The sequence below is a fragment of the Pristis pectinata genome, chromosome 21 (assembly GCF_009764475.1).
Source record: "Pristis pectinata isolate sPriPec2 chromosome 21, sPriPec2.1.pri, whole genome shotgun sequence".
NCBI lineage: Eukaryota > Metazoa > Chordata > Chondrichthyes > Rhinopristiformes > Pristidae > Pristis > Pristis pectinata.
The window spans coordinates 11,393,085-11,417,244 of NC_067425.1; the positions used below are offsets into that span (position 1 = coordinate 11,393,085).

At 39.0% G+C, this 24,160-nt stretch overlaps 1 protein-coding gene across 2 annotated transcripts in view; it reads right to left on the reverse strand.

Moving 5' to 3' along the window:
• Window positions 1-24,160, reverse strand: part of vps53 (VPS53 subunit of GARP complex) — a 184,054-nt gene that overhangs the window by 129,598 nt on the left and 30,296 nt on the right. The window contains exons 5-7 of one of the 2 annotated variants that reach the window (XM_052035456.1): window positions 10,792-10,878; window positions 9,219-9,334; window positions 7,868-7,987 (exon numbers count right to left, since the gene is read on the reverse strand). In XM_052035456.1, coding sequence (XP_051891416.1) covers window positions 7,868-7,987; window positions 9,219-9,334; window positions 10,792-10,878 — 323 coding nt within the window. The remainder of the gene's footprint in view (window positions 1-7,867; window positions 7,988-9,218; window positions 9,335-10,791; window positions 10,879-24,160) is intronic. The other variant, XM_052035457.1, reaches the window with a different exon arrangement.

A 24,160-nucleotide genomic window follows, 5' to 3' on the forward strand; every position in this document is an offset into this window, starting at 1 on the left:
CAGGCTGCTCCTTAAGTCGGCCAAGGCCAGCAGTCTGAAGCCAGCCCTTCCAGGGCAAGAGCTTCTCATGCCTCATCAAGGATGTTTGTGTGGACACAAAGGGCAAATGAAGAAGCCTTCCAGCAGCAGGACTCCAGCTACAGAGGGGATCCTGTGATGTGCTATGACATCAAAATCCACCCACAGGACTGCCAAACAGGGAAAGGCACTAGAATGTTTAATTTTATAGACAAATATCATGATTTTCCATACATGTTATTCACTTTGTTAAGCACAATCTCTAGACACTAGCAGCATTCACATACATTTTCACTTAGGGAATCCCTCCATATCCATAGATAAGGCACACTTATAAGGCAGTTGGTGATACTACTGTATGCTCTGCGATGCTTCACCTTGTACATTTGCTATCATTGCACAATTCCGGATTTTGAGTTTGAAAGCCTAAGAAGATATTGCTCATCAGACTCAACCGAGTACAATGTGGTGCCTCTGAAAACTCTCTGGGAAAATGCTCTTGATTGTTGACTGTACCTCTGTCTCTTGTCCCAAGGTCCCCAATCCTCTCGGAGTAGCCTGCCACCCCTATCCTGGGTGTGGGCAAAGAGAAGGGATGGATCGGACAAAGGATGAATGGGACAAAGGGAATACATCTGATAGGTAGGGTTGCCGAGGTAATCCTGTTTTTAGATTGGCATAGGAATCTAATAATTGGCATAGGAAATGGGAGGAAAGGGACTTCCTTGAAGAAAGCTGCCATTTGCTGAGGCAGTTTAAGATAAATTGCTTTAACAATACACCCGAGGGTAAATAAAATATTAAAATGCTAAGTGAACATTCGCCCAACCACTACAGAACATTCATGATGCATTATGCGAGTTCACTATTAATTTCCAAGTATCCATTAGAGTTAGTATGAAGTTGCCAGACTGCTGTAAAAACTGAACTGTTGCACTGGTGTACTTTTGGTAGAAATACTGTTATCGTTACAATGTCCAGACTATATAGAGATCCAGTCCCACGCTAATGTGATCACTCTTAAATGAAACCATGCTAAGCTACAACCCATCAATGCTCATACATGAATTTATCACCTCAGTTATTTAAATGCCATCCAAATTGGCTCAGTAAGTTACTCAGCTGCTTAAAGCTACCCTTCAAGTTTTGGGAACATGGACAAAGGAGGCATGTGGATTACCGGATATTATTGTAACTGATTTTTCTTGTTTTTAGTTTTGTTTGAATTAAATTGCAATCAAGAATGAATAAAGTGCTCCACCACCACTTGGCCCTGGATGTTCCATTATTTACCAGGATCATGGCTAATCTGTTATAACCTCAACTCCACCTCACTGACTAGCCCCTAAATAACCTTTCACCTTCTTATTGATCAAGAATCTATCTACCTCTACCTCAAAACTATTCCAAGAATCTGCTTCCATTATCCTTTGAGAAAGAATTCCAAAGACTCACCACACTCAGAGAAAAAAAATCTGCCTATCATCTGTCTTAAATAGACAGCCTCTTATTTTTAAACAGTTATCTTAGTTCTAGATTCTCCCTCAAAGGAAACCTTGTTCCCATGTCCAACTTGTTAAGGTCCCTCAGAATCTTATTTTTCAGTCGTCCTCTCTCATTCTTCCAAAAGCTAACAGATACCCTAGCCTGTCTAATCTTTCCTCAGGAGAAAACCCACCTATTCTAGCTATTATTCTAATTAAACCTTCTCTGAACTGCTTCCAGTACATTAACATCCATCCTTAAATATAGATGCCAATACTGTACTCAGTACCTCAGATGCAGACTCATCAATGCCCTGCATAACTGAAACATAACCTCCCTACTTTTGTATTCAATTCTTCCAGCCATAAATGTGTATATTCATATGTTACGTAATGAAAGCAATTGAATACTTCAATAGCTACACTGCCCTCAAACTCCAACTCATCTGGAACTTGTGTCACTCACCTATTGTTCTTGTTAATTAACTACATTAGCTTCATGTCTCCCAACATAGCATACTGAGAATGGTTATTTTGTCTGTTTCTTACCCCACCCCTCATATTCCCAAGTGCCCTGCTAAATAATTGTGTCACCTTTTAGATATATCCCTCCTCCATTCATCCCACTACTGTGTATTTATCAACCTTCTTGGTCCATTCTTTGGAAATGCAGCAATAAGTCTCTCCATCTCCCCACCTTATCGTAGACTTTCCAAATCACCTCTTCACCTGCTGTTTGCACAAATTTCCTGCCACATTTGTCTACCTACAGGAACTACAAATAACATATTAGCTATAAAGCACAGAGACATTTTGAAGAGGCACATAATATGTGAATTCTGATCATTCTAAACAGGGAAATGTTGTTAAATGCAGCTTGTTGCTTCATCAATTAAATACTACTTTAAAAGGCTGCAAATTTTCTAAGCATTTGGTCTGGAGAAAAAAAATAATAGGGTAAAGAAATCTTTGTTGTATTTTTTCTGATTTTTTTTTAAAAGACAAGAAAAAAATGATAAACTTGCCGGTGGCCAAAGAGTTAAGGTTTACAAACAGCAACCTGGTAGCACAGATGTTTGCTTTCCACCCACTCCAATACTGAGATCTGCCAGAAACATCTGGGACTAGTCTGCATTAAACCACATCAATGAATGTGGTACTTTGCAGGAGGAGAAGGACTTACAGGGGGCCAGTTCAAACTCTTTTAACTTCTAACTGGGGATGAGAGGGGCGCAGGGAGGAAAAAGAGAGAAAGTCTGAATTGCAAAATTACAGTAATGAACCCCCCTTTTCAGCAGGCCTGTGGTATTCTCTGTAGCAGCAGCATTTTTCTTCCTTGAGTTCTGAGAATAAAAGTTGAATGGGTGGAAAACATATCTCTTTACTAGAATTACTTCAACAGGAGACTGCCAACACAAAGGGGAAACTACTTTAAGATGACTATATTCTATCAGAATATCAGATCCCAAATTAATCAATAGGCATAAAATGCTGTATTCTGTGAGAAACTGGCTTTTTGTTTGTTGTAAACAAGTCAATGGCAACTTGGAGCTGGAAGAACAAGAGGTGATCTTATTGCAGTGCACATCATCCTGCAGGGGTCTGACAGAATAAATGCTAAGAGACTGTTTCCTCTTGTGGGGAACCTAGAAGGGCAAAGCCTCAGAGTAAGGGACTGGTCTTTTAAGACAGAGTCGAGAAGAATTTTTTTTCTCTCAGAAGGTTGTGAATCTTTGGATCCACCTATCCCAGAGAGCTATGAAGGAAGAGTCACTGAGTATATTCAAGACCATGATATATTTTTAAACGTTTTAAAACGGGGGACCTTGCAGGAAAAATGGCTTGTAGCCAAGATTAGATCAGCCACAGTGTTACTCTTCTGCTCTTGTGTTTAAGAATCAAAAATCAAGTTTTAGCCTCTACTCTCAGGTCATCTAGTTCAAAATCATTTGTAAAGGGTTAATAATGAAGTTCTACTGCAAAGTATCTCCTCATTTACTATGTTATCACATCAGTGCACTTTGCAACTGACTGGAGTACATGAGGAAAAGAGGAAAACTTAATAAATTTAGAGGAAAGTTATTTAAAAGGAAAGTTACAGGTTTTGTAAAACGTTGAAGGATCTGGGGTCAGAATTCCAGGAATACAGTTGCTGACAAGCAGCTATCAGGGAGCTGGAAGTCCAATGTTAGAGAAGTGTGGATGCACTAAAGGATATAAGGATTCTCACTAAAATAAGATAGGCAAGACTATAGTGAGAGTCAAAATCAAAATTAAGAGAATGTATACTCTATCCTAACTAACACTTTTAAACCAGAGAGCTGTGAATATTTTGTTTCATCTAACTAGTGATCAGTAAAATTGTGCCTGGTTAGTCAGCAGTGAACTGGATTGCAAAATACACTTCAATTGGCTCCAGGACAAATCTAGAATCATTCCAATGTCCCAAGGTGCCAGGAAAGAAACAGGCAGAAGTCAAAACTGTGAATGTTGAGGGGTGGGGGAATTGACAAGAGGAGAGGGTATAAAGAACGAACAAGGGAAAAGGAAAGATCAAAGAAGGGAAGAGAAAGACTCAAGTGGAGTGAGAGAGCAGAAGAGAAAATATAAAAGGGAGAGGAAAGGAAATAAAGATGGACAGAGAGAATAATGGGAGATTTCCTTAATATAGGAGTCAGGAAATCAAACTCAAACACGTTATAAGTAGTTTTACAACTTAAGTATATTTACCACATGGAGATTATCTCCTTACTTGCAGGAAATTAAAATCTTGTTGATTAAGGTTTAAATGGTTAGCCAACATAACTGAGGAAACCCAGAGAGATTTATTGAAAACGTCAGGTGTTCAGACAAAGATCTACAGTTAAGAAATTCAAAAACATTTCACATATCTGTGGCAAAATTGATATGGGAGTGGATTTTTTTCATAAAGTGTAAAGACAAAATGACACACATAACATTGTAGGGCTGCCAAAACCAACATTCCTATCCTTGATCTCCGAGAAGTGCCACAGCCTCAATAGTTGTGATTTTTTACATGATTATTACTGAAAGCTCCTTTGAAGTTCTATCCTGATAATCAGACCAAATGACAAATAAAATAATTAAAGAACCTTAAGCGGCAATGAGGTAACGCACAAGGGAAAGACAGCACTGGATTTGATTCTAATTAATGAGGAGGAAATAATAAGTCATGTTGAAGTATGAAGACATCTGTTGTTTAGTAATCACATTATAGTTACTTTTAAGGTGGAAATGAGAACGGAATAGATGATATAATCTATTAAACCGTTTTCAGCGGAAGAAATGAGGGGGATGGTAATGTAGCAGAATGTAGAGAAAAGATAGCAAGTAAGAGACAAAGTCAAAATGAGAAAACTTTGCCATAGCTAGCAACAGAAGAGCAAAATCAACATAAGTGAGAAAAGATGTGTAAAGCATTAGGAATAAAGTGCAAAAAGCGAACTTCACAGATGGAGCAAGAAGAGAACAATATTGTCATGAAAATGGCATAGGGCACAAAGAGGAAAATACATTAGAAAACATACAAAGGACTGCAAGAGAATCTCTGAGAATTATATTAAAGCACAACATGTGCTGCATTCACTGTTGCTGTTGGAAAACATGCAGCTTAGTTGTACATGTTTAACAGCAGTAACAATGAGTAACAAATTTGCTGATGCTGGTTGAGGAAGGAATGTTGTCCACCACACCAGGGTAACCCAATGTTCTTCAAAAGTTGAAAATGATTAATTCTATTTGTAAAAATTGAAAATCTTTATTAAAAGCAGAACTTCTTTACAAAGTACAGAGTACTTTCAACAAATTGAACATCTATGACTCCTCTATTTAGAGCCCTATCTGCAACATGGCATCTTTAAACAAATAATTTGGCACATCATGCAATGCCTTGAGATGCCTGAGGCAGTCCAAGAGTCAGAAGAACATACGTGAATTGGTATCACTACTACCTGGTAGACCATGTTAAGTGCTGGGTTTGAGGCCATGATCTTCCATCACAAAGGCTCTGTTTTCTCGGTATCGTCATCAACATTTGATCCACAATAACCATCAGCAAAGATACTTTAACCTTCCATTTACTTCACTGATACTTGTAAGATGTGGATGTGTAGAAACTATGTTACCCTACAAAATAACCTGGACCGCACTTCAAAGTAATTTATTCTATGTGATTAAACTTCCTGAGAGATGTGATAAAGGGCTAAATATATTTATGTTCTTTCTTCCTTCTTGCAGTAACTGTTCAAAATGTGCATCATTCTTCCCTGAGCCTAACATTAAAGGGAATGAAATTCCTTATCTATGCTACAAGAACCCTGACATTTAAGGACTGCTGTTATCACACTGCACATATTGCAGCATCCGAGCTAGACAAGGGAAAATATCACAATTTAAACAGCCATAAAGGAAGTCGTGTGTGATAGCACAAAAATAGAACGAGTTTCAAAGGATTCATGTGTACTCTATCTCAAACCCTTTCTTGTGACGCCAATCTATCAAATATACACAAAGCCAAACATCTTACATAATTTGGCCGAGAACTAGACATGGGAATAGGTTTAAATCTCAACCAAGGTCAACACTCTCCTAGAGAGGCTATTCACAATGAAATTCATGCATGCAGATTAAGTTGCTCGCAAGCATTGCTGGATCTACAGAAAACTTGTTCCATTTAGACCAAATTCATGAAAACAATATCCTGGACAAGTCAGGATTACAAGGAAGAGGTCAGACAGTAATACCTTGTAAACCAAGGATATCATTCGAAAACTACTATTGTGTAGCAAATACAAGACTTTCACTCTATACACAAAAGAATTCCTCTAATTTCGCTCAAAGCGCTCACATTAAAAAAAATTCATTTAATCAACAGTCCATCTACCAACTTAAAATATCCACTCTTTCCACAACTACTGCACCAAGACTGCAATTTCCACACAAGGTACTTCAGCAGCTTGCCAAAGCTGCTTCAATGGCATTTCCCAAACCTACAACTCCTCCCCTAGGAGGGTAAGGATAGACATGTATGTGAACACTGTAACTTTCAAGCTCCCCTCCAGGTCAAGCACCACTTTAACATGAGCATATTTCTCAGCTCTTTTCATTATCCTTGCATCAAAATCTTGAAACATTACTGTGGGAGGCCATTCACCACAGGGACTAGCCCATCAAGAAAACAGCCCACCATCATTTACAAGGGATGGGAAATAAATGGTGCTCTTGCTATTGACACACATATCCCAAGAATAAAGGAATTGGATAGGCTTACCTTTTGCCAGTGGTTCTGCAGGAACCATTGGCTATTTCTGCTCATTGTTCATTTCACACTTTCAGCCAGTGTACCTAAGCTTCTGCTCTATCAGCTGATTAACTAGTGGGGCCAACAGTGGAGCACTGAACAATGAGGTGCTAAAGAGGCCCGAGCTTTCTGCCAGAGCTGGCTGGCATTGAAACCATGACCCTATTCATGTGAATGGGGTCACTGACCCCATGAGAAACCCTGAGTGAGGTAAATGATTTACTTATTCTGTTTTATTTTAATGTTTTTTTTATTTATCTGCAATCATTTTAATAGTTATTTGTGTTTTAAAATCACTTAAGTCTACTTGAACAGTTTTTGAACATCTCTGACGATCAGGAACATTTATGTTTTGCCAGTGGTTCTGCAGTAGTTTTGGCAGTAGTGAGCCATCAAAGGCAATCAGGGTATTGTGGGGATAAGGCTTTAGGATCCAACACAGGAGCCCTGCTCAAAGGACTCAATGCATTCCACCACCTGGGACACCTCCTAATACAGATAGTCAGATTGGCTTAATCTCCATATCCAGGATAGTTCAGTGCAGGCAGGGCACTGCGTTCGGGCAGCAGACCAGACTGAGAATGACTGCAGAATACCCAATACTTCTATTGAAAAGTCATGTCTTTGACATCTGCAGGCTCATCACAAAACAAGGACAAAATGAACAATGACACAAACTTCACTACTGCAGCATCTGAACTACCCATTCATGTGTTAAGGGTTGCAATCATGCCTGTCGATGTAAAAGCCTGCCTTCAGACACCAATCTACGATAGGTAACTAAAGGTTCAACCAAATTTGCTTACTCCATTTATCCTTTTGAACTAGGGGTATAAGAGGATACAGGAGATGTTGCCAATTTCAACAGAAATATACCTAACTAAATAGACAAATTGTGCTTGCTTAAAAAAAATCAGAGAGAACTCGTGAATTTGGACTAGAAGAGTTCCTAATTTTTTTTTAAATAAATCCAGATTTGTTTTGCTTCTATAAGGAAACCACTTAAAAGGTGACCTCAAGTTAAACAGAAGCTTTGATACTTTACCTTTCGGAGAGCTGGCGGATCTGCGGAATGCCCATATACTTATGAAAATGTTCCAACACGTTTACCACCCCTTGCATGAGGTTAGCCACTTCTCCATACTGTCTGCGGCGAGTCATAGCCCTGCAGAAATAAAATATGCACTCAAAGCCACCAACACTATATTCAATTTTTCCTCAACTTTATTAACAGCAAAAATGAGATGAAACTCCTCAACTAACCCTTGGCTGTCTGGATTTCAACAAAATTCTAAAATATTCATTTGAGAGTTCAGCACTTTATTGGCGATTATGATTTCACAATATTGCAAACAGTCATTTCTTTCTGGTCTATGACCAGCATAACTACCTTGTCCAAAAAGATAAATTAATGATTTTCCCAAACAATTGGGGTACAATTCCAAATATGTGAGGATTAATAGATTCATATGACAGTTATTTCAATGCAGTGTAACCTTGATTAAAATCAACAATCAATTTCCATCGCATCAGTTATTGGAGAAGTCTATTAATGTGTAATTACAATGTAGTTCAGCTAAGAACACATAGAATCCAAAGCAAGATGTTCATCTTTCACCTGTATTGCAGCAATATGAATACATTATGACTACTGCACCACTTCAACTGGCAAGTGAAGGAAGTACCAATTGAAGTGTTGGTGCATAGAAACCAAAAAGGTCCATTATGCAGTCTCTGCTGAACTCACTGATCTTTGCCAGGGCAGGATTAGGGCAACTACAATTAGCCTCATGACCCTTAGAAATTAATCTAGATATTTGAGAACTCCTGAAAAATATGGAATGCTTGGAAGCCTTAGGCAACAGAGTTGAGCTCAACCAAACAGATCTGTAAAGGTTGAACAAATTGCCAATATGCAGCACCCATCTGCAAAACTGCCACTTAGGTAATGAACCCAGGACTGCAAAATCCAATGGTAGCAGGAATCACCACCTGAAGAAGGGGAGTGGTGCAAGATTATACTCCATATTGATTTTAAAAATTAGATCGTATGTTCTTAAGGGATATTGAAAGAAAAAAAGGAGCAAAAGACCTTTTGAACATTAGACTTGCACACACTGGTATAGTTTTCTTATTCTGTAACCTTGTTTACTGAAGTAAATTTATTTCCAGTTCCTACTAAGTTCCACCTTCTCTATGTTTGGAGACTGCTTTGAACCCATTATTAGTTAGCAGCCTCATTTGCTTTGTATCTGTTTCCACAGTGACTATGAGTCAGCAAGATCAATTCAATTTCAAAATCAATTATTTGTCCAATACCCTTAGGAACAAATGCACATTTGAAATCTAGCTGCACTAGAAACCATATCACACTTCTGGTACAAATGACTACTTACTCCAAGGAGTCAACACCACCTGCAAGCATATGCAGGTGATTAAGTGTGGTGATGGAAGTTGTGAGGTGGCGTTTGGCATGATCAAGCTGTTTAATGTCCCGTGTGATTTCCTTGACCTAAAGGACACAGTTTGAAAAGGTCACTTCAACTGGAACACACTTCCTAAATCTGCATTATTCAAGCTAATATGGGATGGATCACATTAATGTTATCCATTGCAATCTGAATTCTTAAAATTACAAACTTGATGGCAAATATGAACATTCTGAATTTGAGATGTGATACTTATTCACATACTTAAGTTGTTGCATTATTTGCTTTCAAGAGCTATTGGATCCACCACGAAAACATTTAAAACTACTTTTGCAACCTCATTACTCAGTTTCCTGCAGACCTTCTCACTGTCTTCTATATCATTCCTTATCATATTGATGCCTAGAAATTGGATTGATTAGCGCTCAATTTTTTTTAGGTGCTAAGCACGCAAAGGTCATTCTTAACTGGAGTAGGTCACGTTAGTAAAATCATGACCATTGTACAATTAGACAATGCACTTCCCGCTAGAGGCCATGCAAGCAGGTCTGACCTTTACAACATTAAACATGCATGCAATTATGTCATAATCAGTACTGCACCTTTCACTCCCTAACAACCAAATCTGGACTTCCTTTGTCGGGAGGACAGCTGTAATCTGACAGTCAAGAAAAAAACTGGGAGCAGAACCCACGGAGACCGACAATAAAACAGGAATTAATGAGACTCCGATCTGAAATTGATGTATTACATACAGCATCTGCAATTAGAGTCTTTTATTTTGTGCACCTCAGCACAATCTGCTGCAACCTCTGCCTCACAACACAAGGGCAGGAGGTCACACAGAAGATCACCACTTCCGCTTCATTTTCCCAGACTTTCAGGGCAGCCCTTTACGTAGCCGGTCAGTTGCTGCCATAGGGAGAGGTCCTTGAAAGTCTATGACCTGCCCATGATCAGTACAGTAACAACTCAGTGATTGCAAGCTTTCCATCCATCTCCTGTTGAGGAACTAGTAGCTCAAGAGATATCATTTCTTTTGAGGCAAGAAACACAATAGAGCTCTTTTCAAAGAATTTCCATCCAATATGGCAATTGCTTAGGGGGACCAGAATTGCTGCTGGCATTACTGTACTGATGCTTAGAATACCTAAGTGAGTCCAATCCAATTTCCAGTCACAAGTGCAATTCATCCAGACCTTTTCCTTTCACTTGCTCTCATTTACCCTAATCATGCTGACCTCTACTGGCTTCCACTATAAATTCAATGTCCTTCCCCCACTGTACAAAATGCTCCACTACTCTGTGTCACTCTGCATTCACAAGACTCTATCCCACATCTTGTGGTCTTCACATTCTGGGCTGCTACCTGTTCCCCACTTTTGTCATTCTTCACATTCTGTCCCTTGACTGCATCTTTTGAAACTCATTCTTAAACTTCTGCCTTGCTACTTCTCTCCTCAAGTTTTCCTATTCGCTATCTTTCTGAAATCCTCTGTGGGTCAAATAACAGAACAATCTCATTCAGCATCACACTTACCATCTGTTCTGATTTCTCTGCTTTGTCCTTAATGTCCTTAATCTTGGCAAAAAGCTGTTGAATAGCTTTCTGCGCTTCCTCCAAAGCCTGAATAAGAAGAATAGTAAAGGTTTAGGACACTGGCATTGAACAGAGATGGAGGCAAACGAGGCATGGACAAGACACAATGGTTTTCCCTCTTAACACTGCTTTTGCAGCCATTCAACAAGAGTTTAAAACATCAAAGAGACCTAAATTAGCAGGAGATTCAATATTTGAGAATGAAAATATTCATAGTTTTGCTTCAAACTGAAAATCAAATATTAAAGAAAGTATTTTTCCCCAAAGTTATTCGGACCAAATAGCAGTTCTTTACAATTTATTTGCTTGGTTGAATATTTTTTATGGCTAGAAGCTACTCCCTTCCCTCAAGTGTGTATTCAGATGTATACACTAACCAATCAGCACACTTCATTTTCCCTAGTGTAAAAACCAAACAGAACTGGCAGGCAATGTGGTTCATCCTTCGTTAAATTTTCATGGACCATCACTTTTTGCAGAAACCACTTCAACAACTCTCAAACCTACAGTGTGGTAGTTTAAAACTCTAACCATGCTATGCAACGTTGTAATAATACGTTTGTAGCCCAAATGTCCAGTAAGCTCAAGAACGGCACTTAATACAGAGTGTGACATATAATACAAATTGATCAAAGCCTGTGGCCTGCAGTTACAGGAAAAGGAAATCTTGCATTTATGTAGCACATTTCACAATCTCCAGATACCCCAAAGCAAATTAAAGCCAATGAAGTACTTCTTGAAGACTAGTAACTACAGTAATGCAGCACCAATTATATGTGGAACATTCCCACAAATAAAATGAATAAATTTGAACACGGCCAGATGATCTTTCTTTTAAATGAAAGTAATCGAGGGCTAACTATTGGCCAGAACACTTGGGGTAATGTTCCTGCTCTTCTTCAAAGAACTGTTATGAGACCTTTGGCTTTTACCTGAGAGCACAGTTGGGATCTTATCATGTGAAAGCCTGCACCACTGGTAATGAAGTACTCTGTCATTACACCAATGGAGTGATAACCTAAACTTCGATGTTTCTGAAGTGGGACCTGATCCCACAACCTCTGTCAAAGGAGCCATGGTTGACACAATTCATCAAGGGATTAATTCCAATAGATTCTGTTTGATGCAAGAGCTTTATGTTTGATTAGATGGAAGTTAAAAATGAAAGGCTTCAAAACAATGACATACTTCTTTTGATGTTACTGCAAAAATGAATGAAATCCTACAGACTGAACAGAGTGACAATTTCATTCCCCTGGGGTCGAGGATGACTTATTTCCACTCCACTTCTGAAGAAGATATCTATGTATGAATTCTTTTAGCCTAGGGTGGCTTTTGCACATGAACTACCAGGTGGTCTTGACCAAGTGAGGTCCTGATTAAATGGCAAGGGGATAAGGGGGTCCAAGGTGACTGGAGATCAGGCTCTGCTGCACAGACTTAGTGCATGTGCACACGCACACGGACACACACGGACACAAACACAAATGTTCTTGCCCACACACTCTTAATCAGCACCCTCCTACCCTGCTCTACACCAAACCCTTCCACCTAATTGTCCTCAGTTAGTCTCCATCGCTACTCCCCATCATTTAGCTCCATCCCTTCAATTATCTGCACATCAGCCAGCTCCCCTTCACTCATCCCTCCTTCTCAGTATCCTCGCATTTCACTGCTCTCTCCCCCTTCAAACCACTCTTGCTTCTCCCTTCCACTTCAGTCACCCTTCACTGTTCTCTCCCCTCTCTTAGCTCCCACCCACTTCAGCCAACTCCTCCCTCTCAGCAATCCTCTTCCACACCCCTCTCTCTCAGTAGTCCCCCTTCATTCATTCCTCTTAGTTGTCCCCCCCTCAATAACCCCTCCCTCTCAGCAACTCACCCTTCACTCACACCTCTCTTAGCAGCAATTAACTCCCTCCCTTTCACTCACTCTCCCTCTCAGCTCCCTCCCCTTCACTTACCCACTTTCCCTTCACACCCCATCCTCTTCACTCCTTCCACTTTCTCCCTTTCTTTCCCTGACCATCCACCTCCCCCAACATATTCCCACCAACCACACACACATACCCCGACTCCAGCCTGCACCACCCCCCGCTCTCTTGCTGCCAATTGTTTGCTTTCTACCATGGTGAGGTCATCCCCTGACCTCCATCGCTTGTCCTCTCCCGCCCTGCTCTGGGTTCACATTTTACAGATGAGAGGAATGTATGTGTTCAAACCATTTATGTGAAAGGAGGACTGCTTCCTTTATCAAATTTATTAAGTTTGCAAAACTGGAAGAATTCCTTTCTTTAACAAAATCTCACCATTACTAGGTTACAAGCACTATGACGGTCTAACACTGCCAGAGTAAATGTTGTGGGTGTGTGAGCTTTGAAGTCTTTGCAAGTGACAATGAAATTAGTAAATCAATTCTGACAAAGAAATTTTTTTTTGGAGACATCATGTGGTCTTGTACTGATTGATCTAGGAAGTGCAGCAGAAAGGGTCAAGAGATAAGTAAATGAACCATTCTGAATCTCAAGCCAATCATAACCAAAATGTGCCAAACTAAGCAATGTGTTGCAGGGAAAAATAAAAACATGCACCCAAGGATAACTCCAACTTTTCTTTCATAACATGAACGGTCCATTCCCAGCACCAGGCCACAGCATTACCAATAATGCTGGGAACTCTACTGGAAAAAGTTATCAGGGGAAATTCTAGCTGAATCCCTCCACTCTGACAGAAGAAAGGACAAATATCTTACTGGCAGGCAACTCTGATTTTTGGGCAATTATATGGCACAGCCATATTTATACAAACAGCTGCACATTCAGGGGGATTATTTGATTTAATAAAAAGGCATTAGTATTCAAATTCACTGATATTTTTGTATAAACCATTATATCTTTCAAAATATGTGCTTAGAAATTCAGCACGCAAATGGTTAACATAATTGCTTGATTTTCCAATTTCTTCTTGCTGAACTGATCTGAATCTGTAACAAATAAAAATCCTGTGGCTCAGTTTCAAATTTCTGTTGTTAATTAGCTGTAATAATTTTTATTTGATCTTATTTACATTCTGCTGCTGTGGTCTAATTACTGACAGTCCAGCTTCCGATATTGTCTGAACCTGGAAAGATTACCGAGGAGTCCTTTTTGGAATAAATGATGCTGAAATGGTGATCAGCAGAAACGGATGAAGCGCTTTTCCAGTCTAAACAAGGTCATCCTCTACTTCATATGTCAGACTTCCACTGTTTTCCAGACTTGAGGGGGAAAAATTCTCTTCCTTTTCCTATTGCTCATTCATGGAATTCAATCCTGGAACTATCAGGCAATTCTACCCCATACTTGAAACACACAGTCAGTACAGTCGTCAGAGATTATTAGATTTTTTTTAATCCTGAAAAAGTTACCTCTCACTCACACACACTTTACAGGACAGAAGCCAGTAATTACATATTAAGGACACCATATCATATTCCATTGCTACCCCCCTGTAGTTGCATAGACTTTCCCATGAAAACACTGATAAAGTTAACAGCTATTTTCGTATGAAACAGAAAGTCAATTATTCTAGGGTTTTAACTATACCCAACTTGCACATTTTGAACAGTGATCTGGAATGTCAACAGCCAAGGGCAGTAGGCCGTGGAATTCTGCAAATTTGCAAGATCTCAAACCCAGATGGCTGTCATTCAAAAAAACAAGTAACGCTATTGTGTCTTGAATATTAGACAGGTGCTGTTTATTGAAGGATTCCAGGGAAAATGGCATGCTTGATATCCAAATCTATATTCACACAACTCTGATGTAGAATTAAGCCAACCGGATGATAAGGAACCAAATGTAAAACAAATCTCAATTCAGTTGATAGTGAATACATTTAAACAGTCATCAATTGATATTTTAAGGGCCTAAGCAAAACTTCACATATAACTGACTATAATGTTTAAACTGCACAAAGCCATAATAATACTTGAAAGGAACATGCAAGACCCCAGATATTTCCAATACATTTTAAACAGACACCACCATTTTAGAAATCACACTCTCAAGTCAATATAGTTCAACAAAATTTATGTACTCATTTTAACAAGTAAGTGTTCAGACCTGTCCTATGAAATTTCAGCCAGACAAAACTGCGCCTTCATGTGGCTGGATGATAAATAGACATTCAATTTATGCTCTACCTCGGTTGTGTAAATTCACCTACAAATCTTGTACAGCACAAGAACAGGCCATTTGTTATACCTGTTCCAATTTGGTCTTGCTACGTCACATTATCCTCCTACTACCTTACCCTAACAAACTTCAATTTGCCTCTGAAAATCTTCTGTAGCCTTCAGTTACACAGCTTACCCACGTTATTCAGTATTACCTATATGGCAGCAGCAAAATAGGCAACATTAAATTTTCCAGTTCTGTGAGAATAGGATAGCACTCATCTTATCCACTGAACTCTTTCAGCGTTTTTCAAGATTTCAGGTAGCTACAAAATTCATTATGGAACAACTGAAACCCCAACATATTGACTGAAAGCTGTCCCTTTTCTTCTGAAAGGCAATTAGAATAGTTTCTCAGTGATTGGCAATTAGAAGCTGTGGAGGCAAAAATGGAGACCCATGAGACTGCAGATGCTGGAATCTGGAGCAACTCCGCAGGTTGAGCAGTATTTGCGGAAGGAAAGGAATTATGTTCCTCCTTTCCTTTCCTATAATTCCTTACCTCCCACAGATGCTGCTTGACGCACTGAGTTCCTTCTGCAGATTGGTTGTTGAGGCAAAAATGGACTTGGGTATCCATGTCAATCAAATCATTAAAAACTAGAACACAGGTACAACAAGAAACCCAAAACGCTAATGGAATGAAGGTACCTCTCTCAAATTGCTTGGATTACATGGGTGAAAAGTTATGAGTTCACTGGCAAGCTGTCTTGATCAAATCCAACTTGCAGTATCACATTGTATTGTGGGCAATGATTCTACTAATTTGAAAGAAGTACCGTGCAAACTGAGGTCTTAATAGGAGAAGCAATGTGCGTGTTCATTAATTGAATTTACGTATCCTTGACTTTAAATGAGGGGGAAAAAAATCAATCTAGATTCTTAAAATTATAAAAACGTATCGGATAAATATAAAGATGTTATCTCCTTTGGTAGGGAATCTGGAACATAGGGGCTAAATTTAAAATTAATGCTAGTCTGAGAAGGATGCATTTCTACCACACAAAGAGTAGTGAAAATTTGGAGTTCATCCCTAAAGAACATGGAGGCCAGGTCAAAAAACAAATTAAGACCAAGTTCACCAGATTTTTATTAAGCAAAAACATCAAGGAATAGGAAACAAAGGCAGGCAATTGGAACTATGAATATTGGAATAGGTTTGAAGACCTGAATGACATACTTCTATGTCTATTCCATCGTGATACACACAGTCAAGAGATATATAGCCAGTTGGCAAAAAACAGTGAGAGCTGTTATTAGTATCTAAAGAATATAACTAAGGTAAACGTCACTCCCTCAAAGGAAAAGATAGGGGAAGTAAGAAAATGACAGATTTTGTGAAAATTTTGAACATCTTCACTGTAGAATATCCAGAATAACAGTAGAAAATCTGGAGACAGAGAGATAGGAACTCATTAAAGAAAAAGAGATTTGGCCACATTTTGGGACTAAAGCCTGTCAAGTCTCCTGAACCTGATAGTCCACAAAAGAACTGATCGCAAAGATAACAGATGCTTTGGTCAGAATTTTCCAAATTCTCTAAATTTTTAGAAAGGTCCCACTAGATTTGAAAACCACAAGCATTATGCCCCTATTCAGGGAAGGAGGGGCAAAAGGCAGGAAACTAAAGACAGCTCGCCTGACATCACTGAGAAAATCTGGAATCCATTTTTAATGAGGTATTAACATGTACATTTAAAAATTGGAATATTTTCAAGCAGAAATAATGTGGTATTAAGAAAGGGAAATCCTGTTTGACACATTTATCGGATTTTTTTTTAAGGGCATAACAAGCAGGGTTGGTAAAGGGAAACCAGTACTTTAGTGTATTTGAATTTCCAACAATTGTGTGAGGTAACACACAAAAGGTTACATCACATGGTAATAGCTCATGCTATCAGGGGTAATATATTCACATGGATAGAGGATTGGCTAACTAAAAGAAAACAGAGGGGGAATAAATGGGCCATTTGTAGGTTGGCAACCTGTAATTAGTAGGGTACAACAGAGATTCTAATTATTAATGCTGATACCTAACTATTTGCAATCTACATTAACAAGTTAGATAAAAGGACCAAGTATTTCGGAGCCAAATTTGATGATACAGAGGCCAGTAGGAAAGCAAATTGCAACAAGGGCAGAGTTGGCTGGAACATGGAAGTCCATGGGCAGTAGAAACTGAGGAGTCTGGAGAAGAAAGCTCAAGCTTTGCGATGCTACCAGTGGCTTTGGACAGAGGAGACTTCCAATGTGACAAATTTATATTGGCAGTGTTTATTATAAATTTCTACACAGGAATTGATAATGAAGGACGATGGTAGAAAAGTTTGACAAACATGACAACAGAAAATGAAATCTTATAAACAGAAACTGGATGCAGATACAGAAAATATTGTCACCAATTCCACCGCCCAGCTATCCAATTGCCTCTCCCAGCTATTCCCAGTTCATACTCGAACTATACAAGTCTCATCATAGGATGTCTCGGCTGTCAGCCAAAAATAATGTATGCAATTTCTTGACCATTCCATCCACACAATCTCAAAGAATCTCATATTCATCATCAGTCCCTTTGTAGTAAATTGTGCCTGAAATACCATGCAATCACCCATACCATGTTGTCTTGTGTGGATTACATCTGACCCCAATGGACAAAAAAGGATTTTGATTTGTCAGAAAATGGTTTTGTAATAGCATAAGTGTTGTATTTGCATCAGAGAAGGATTGGTATATGACATGTGACAATGCAAGAGAAATGATCCCAAAAATTGCAGCAAGATTGAGATCTGGAGCAATGATGTAGAATGATCTGAAAGGAAATGAAATGAATTAACTTCATCAATTTAAAATTATTCCTGCTGTTAAATAATTTAAAAACTCATTACATAAATCGTGTGCTGTATTTAGAGGCCTTGACAAGTCATTGCAGTAGATTCTGTAGAAGGTACACATTGTAATCATGAAGCACCAGTGTTGGATGGGGACGTTTTTTTAGCATGGTAAATGGTGTGCCAACTGGTTTATTTCTACGGTTCCAATTTTGTTCTGATGCTTCTGAGAGTTCTCCTTGCTGCTGCTGCAGCACACCTACTTGCAGTGGTTAACATCGCCACTTCAGTTATCTTTCACAAATGACACATCACCACTCTCTGCATTGATTTTGATTCCATCATCAAGTTGATGTGCTTTTGGTTTCCTCTTTCAAAAGACACAATGTAGGCACGTGGTTTCAGGATAACGGGAATGGGGTGGTAGGTAGGGGTTGTTAGGAATTTCTTCACTCAGTGAGTTGTGAATCATTAGAATTCCTGTGGAGGCTCAACTGTTGATCATATTCAAGGTTGAAATCAACAATTTTTTTTTAGACATCATCGGTTATCAGGATCTGGTGGGAAAATGAACAAGGTTGTAGGTCAGCTTTATTGAATAGCTAAGCAGGCTAGACGAGTTGCAAGACCTTTTCTTATGTTCTTTCAATTCTATGCACGCCTTGCTATCAAAGATGTAATCCAGAGTCAACCTTGGCTGGTTCAATGTCAACCCTCCTTATAGTTCTAATGTACAAATTACACCAACTCCTCCATTAATATTCTGTTCATCAAGCTCCAGGCTCTACAGTGCCTGCATAAAGGAATTAAACCTGGATATTTACTTGTGGACACTACCTTATACTGAGAGGCAGTTTGATATTAAAATACTTTCATATAGATGGTTTAAAAAGCAAGCTCTAAACATTCATGTAGACCAGACAGCAGCAGATCTGACCTGGCCAGCATACACAATCTCCACTGTTGCTTCTGCCTCTCAACTTTCCATGAAGCAGCTCTACCTTCTTAATAGCATTCAGTAAAATGTATTCTATACAGTACACTTATGCCGTAGACCACACAACCATTTGCACTTGAATCTGTCATACAAAAATGTAGCTGTTCTGGCTATACTATAATTGTTTATAGTCCTTTTGTCACTGAAGAATAACAAGTTTTTGAAAAACTGCTGCACACAATGTACTGGAACTGCCAACACATTTGACTTCTTTTCCTCCTTTTTGTTTGTTCTTATTCCTTATTTTTTCTCATCTGCTCCACAGGAATCCATTCATTGAAGTTATTCTCCTTGCATTGGGCATCTTGGTTATTCATACAGGAACCATGTTAGTAAGAATTAGTAAACTGCTATCCATGCAGGTGGGCTTTCGTCTGCATAATCCAACCCTGTCATCGTTCAGTGTGACCACACCCACAAGAGAATGCAAACTAACCACCAGGAATGATTAAATTGACTAGTTTTTTCCCCCTCCCTAACCCAGGCACCAAATATAACACCCCCATCACTATCCTACTGCAGAGCAGCTTAAAGCACAGATTACTCACATATTATGATACAGATGAAGGTTCTTCAGCCCATTGTGAGTCCATGCTGGCTCCAAGCAGAGCAACCTTATCAGTCCAATTCCACTCTGTCTTATTCCCCTGTAGTCCTACAACTTATTCTCTCTCACATGCCCACCAACTTCTCCTTTTGACTCTTTCTGTCACTTAAATACACCAAGGGCAATTTGCAGCAGCCAATTAACCTAACTTTCTTTGGGGTGTGAGAGGAAACAGGAGCACCAGGAGGATACCTACACAGTCACAGGAGGAATGAGCAAACTCTAACAGACAATATCTGTGATCAGAAATGAACCCAGTCCCTGGAGCTACAAGCAGCAGCACTAACTGCTGCACCACTGCACTGCCCTGTAAAGATCTACCTTGCATGCATGGCATTGGTATTCATTTGAAAGGATTTTTGACCCATTGGGATGTCAAAATACTCAATGACTGAGAATCCAGACTGCTAAGGCTGAAAATTCTCAAGATTCACAAATCTCCAAATAAGGGAACTTCTTCTCATTTCAGCCTAAATAGCCAGTCCCTTATCCTGAGACTTTCAATGTATTCTATTTAAGAATACAAGAATATATGAGAACTTAAGCAAAGGCAGGCCATGCATCCTCCAGGCTCCCTAAGTCAATTGCCAAACAACCCATTTTCAGGTTTCTGCCTGATCCCTTCATCCCTCCATTCCCTCAGTGTCCAACAATCTATTGATTCGAGTTTTGAAAATACTCTTTGTCCTCGCATCCACAGATTTCCGAGGTTGAAAAATTCACAATCCTGAGTAAAGGAATTTCTCCTCATGCAAGTTCTAAATGCCAGCCACTTATCCTGAGACTGTCCCTAGTATGAGACAATCTAGCCAGAGGAACCAGCCTCTCAAGCATCTACTCTGTAAATTGCAACTCATACTAGCATCTAATTCAAAAAGTTTGGGTTTTAAGGGGACAACTTTAACGTAACCTGGCTGGTAACGAATTGACAGAACTGGACAGGTCACCCATCCTACACTTTACCCTAGGGAAAACCAATGAAGCATTTGGATTTTTAATCAACAAACCCAAAATTACAGAACTTCTTGTGCAGTGTGTTGGATTACTTTGAATTTATCTGTAAAAACGCTCATGAAAAAGAAAGTTTAGGAAAAATAATCCTTTCTGACACCAAGTTACTTCTTGAAAAAAATGACAACCTTGATCTCTGATTTCTGCTGGGGAAGGAATGCTCCTTTCGCTGTGTGGAAAAGTACTTAGTGAGTACTACAGGACCAGTGACCCAGCCTACTCACTGTGCACAGGAAACACATTCCACTGTGTGGGATTTTCCACATTCTCAAGGTAAAGGAGCGAGACAGCCACAAGCTATGACCAACACCTAAGAATGTCTGATTACCAGGCACGCAGTTCTGACTGCAGCACAAAAATAAAGCAATCCTTTTCATGGTTAGCATGCATCTGGGCATTAAGAAACATGCACATATCAATTTTTTTGTGGAACTATTCACAAGATGAAATACATATTCTTATGCCTTGTAATACAAGATCCACTGGTACAAACCTCTTGACCTTCTGGTTTTCAAAAGCATCAAATTTCTTGTGTTCATGCATGCCATAAACTCTATGTTGCTTGGAATCTAATTCCAAATTTAGATAGCTGGGTGTTACAAGGAGCCAGCCATTATAAACACCATGTTTTCCAGGGAAGGAATAATACCAACAGACAAAGAATTCTTTTTCTAAGTCTCCATCTGAACATTCCTTTCAAACCTAAATCCAATTTAATTCCATCCCCTCCCCCAACATGTTTTTTTCCCCACCACAACACCCCCCCCCCCCCCCGCACCCCTCTATCATTGCCACTGTGTTGATTAGAATCAAGTAACTGGATAGAATATAATCAGGCAGCAGCAATTCCTAAAAAGGACAAAATATCACCTGTGAGCCAAATGCAGGTCACAAGCCATGAAATGAATGCAGAAGGCCACCCAATCCAACCTCATTTTCTTTTCCCTTTTGCTCCTCCATTCTTCCACAAATTAATGAAGCTGCCTGATTCATTCCAAGAGGCAGACTCCTTACAAACTACATGAGAGTGCAAAGAAATATAAATCAAAAGGAAACTTCAGTAACCTTGTCCTACAAAAACAGACCTACTCCCCTGTTATACTAATTTATGGATTGAACCCAGCACTGAAAATGAAAGCCAATGTGCAGCAGTCAGAGTATCAGATTCAGAACACATATCACAATTACATTTGCATTGGCTACATTTATCTTGGTTGAATACAAAGCCAAATTTGTCTTTTTGTTCTTTGCAATAACATGAATAAACAAGTTAATTTTAAAAACTACCCCAATAAAGTCATTTGAAGGTCAGATATAACTGAATACATTCTTTTATTAATTGTGTGATATGGAAAACTTTGATAAATAAGAACTGTACACACCATGTAGCCTCAGTAAACCTTGGCTCCAATGTTACTTTGGCTTGAATGTAATCTATGCTTATGTTTCTGGTTAATACTGCCTGTTGAATCCTATCCTTTACAACCATGATGAACCAGTCCAGCCAATCACTGCTCTGTTCTAAAACCCCTTTAATTCCAAATTCAAGATGACATACATTCAGACATCTGTAGCTTCTTGAATGAGACAGTAAATCTGGTGCCAAACGGCACAGAATTATGAGCAGTCTAGTGAATTGCACTCAATACAGCTGCATGAAACTCATTTTGCAATCCTTCGTAGTTTCTTGCATGAAAATGAGATCTCCATCCCAACAAATTGCACAAACTAAACAACAGAACTGGAAATGAAAGGCAGTGTTCTAATTCACTCTATTAATCAGTGTCCTGATTTTACAACTCATTAAGGGGCAAAAGCATATTGGTATGATGTAACCATAATAATATATATCCTGTAAATAATAGAACATCAAGGCCTGTTGTATAATCAACGACATCGAGAACTGCATTTCCAAGGTTGAAAGTAAATTCGATTGCAACAACAAAAAAAACACTAAAATCTCTTCAGGGGGATACAGGTTATGGTGTCAGGAAACTGCCAGTGCTTTTTCTTTAGAATTAGTATGTAGCAAATCCAAAGACTATAAACATAGATTATATTTCATAATTTTAATCTGTAACAAATTTTATATTCAGATCAAAATTCTGGCATATCACAAAAAAAATTGAAATTTTTATCTACTGTATAATGAAAGAATTGAAAGATACATCTGCAGCTGTCCTCCTCAAAATGTTCCTAAGCTAAGGTAAAACATCATCACATCAGAGTGCAGATATGGTAATCGTATTTTTGAATGAAACTGTGTAAAAAATTGAAGAATATTTCAAATTATAATAATTCCACTGCTTTCAAGCAACAGCTCCATATTAAGCAGGCATGTCTCTTCACAGTCCTTTGACATTTACAGGAATTACTAGGGATAGGAACCAGGCTGTTAAGTGACTTTTTTTTTTGAAAAGAGCCTCATCCCTCTAGTCAGCCACGACTTCATTTAAGTAGCTTGCTATTATTTTACTCGTATTATAGTGTTGTGAAAACCACTAGTTTAACTCAGAGTAGTTCTGATTGCAAAACGAAACCAGAGACTTCTCCTAAATTTCATCTTGAACTTACGTGACTCACTGCAATCTTACAAATACAAGGCTTCATCAACAGTTTTACTAGTTGTACACAACAAGGCAGCATCTGTTTTTCATGGGAAATGAATGCTTGGGTTACATACAGTAGGTGGTCTTTGGACAATAAGGTACAGGCACCTCCTTGGCCACATTGCATGACACTAGATACTGTTCATTCTGGAAACAATTCAATTATTGATGAAAATGAGGAAACTTTTAACTATGTCTTGAAAATGTCCTTGATGGTTGGGAGGGTTGTGCCTGTGATGGAGCTGGCTGAGTCTATAACCCTCTGCAGCCTCTTTTGATCCTGCACATTGGAGCCTCCATACCAGGCAGTGATGCAACCAGTCAGAATGCTCTCCACCATACATCTGTATAAATTTGCTAGAATCTTTGATGACATACCAAATCTCCTCAAACTCATAATGAAGTAAAGCCGCTGGCATGCCTTCTTCATGATTGCATCAATGTGTTGACCCATGATAGATCCTCTGAGATGTTGATGCTCAGGAACTTGAAGCTGCTCACCCTTTCCACCGCTGACCCCTCAATGAATACTGGTGTGTGTTCTCCTGACTTCCCCTTCCTGAGGTCCACAATCAATTTCTTGGTCTTGCTGACGTCGATGCAAGGTTGTTGTTGCGACACCACTCAACCAGCCGATCTATCTCACTCCTGTACGCCTCCTCATTGCCATCTGAGATTCTGCCAACAACAGTGGTGTCATCAACGAATTTATCGATGGCGTCTGAGCTGTGCCTAACAACTACCTCGTTATTCCCCTTTTGCACTATTTATTTATTTTTGTAACTTTATAGTAATTTTTATGTCTTGTACTGTACTGCTGCCACAAAACAACAAATTTCACAACATGTATCAGTGATAATAAACCTAAGTCTGATTCAAAATTGAGATTCCTTCTAGTTTGTTTCATAAATATAATGCAGTCCATTATAGAGGAAGTATTAGGTTAAACCACAAGTGCATTCAGTATATTTGATAAATGCAAGTGTCCAAACACCAGGTAGAGAAAGGATCAGGTTTGGTTCCAATCATCTGCTGTGGCTCA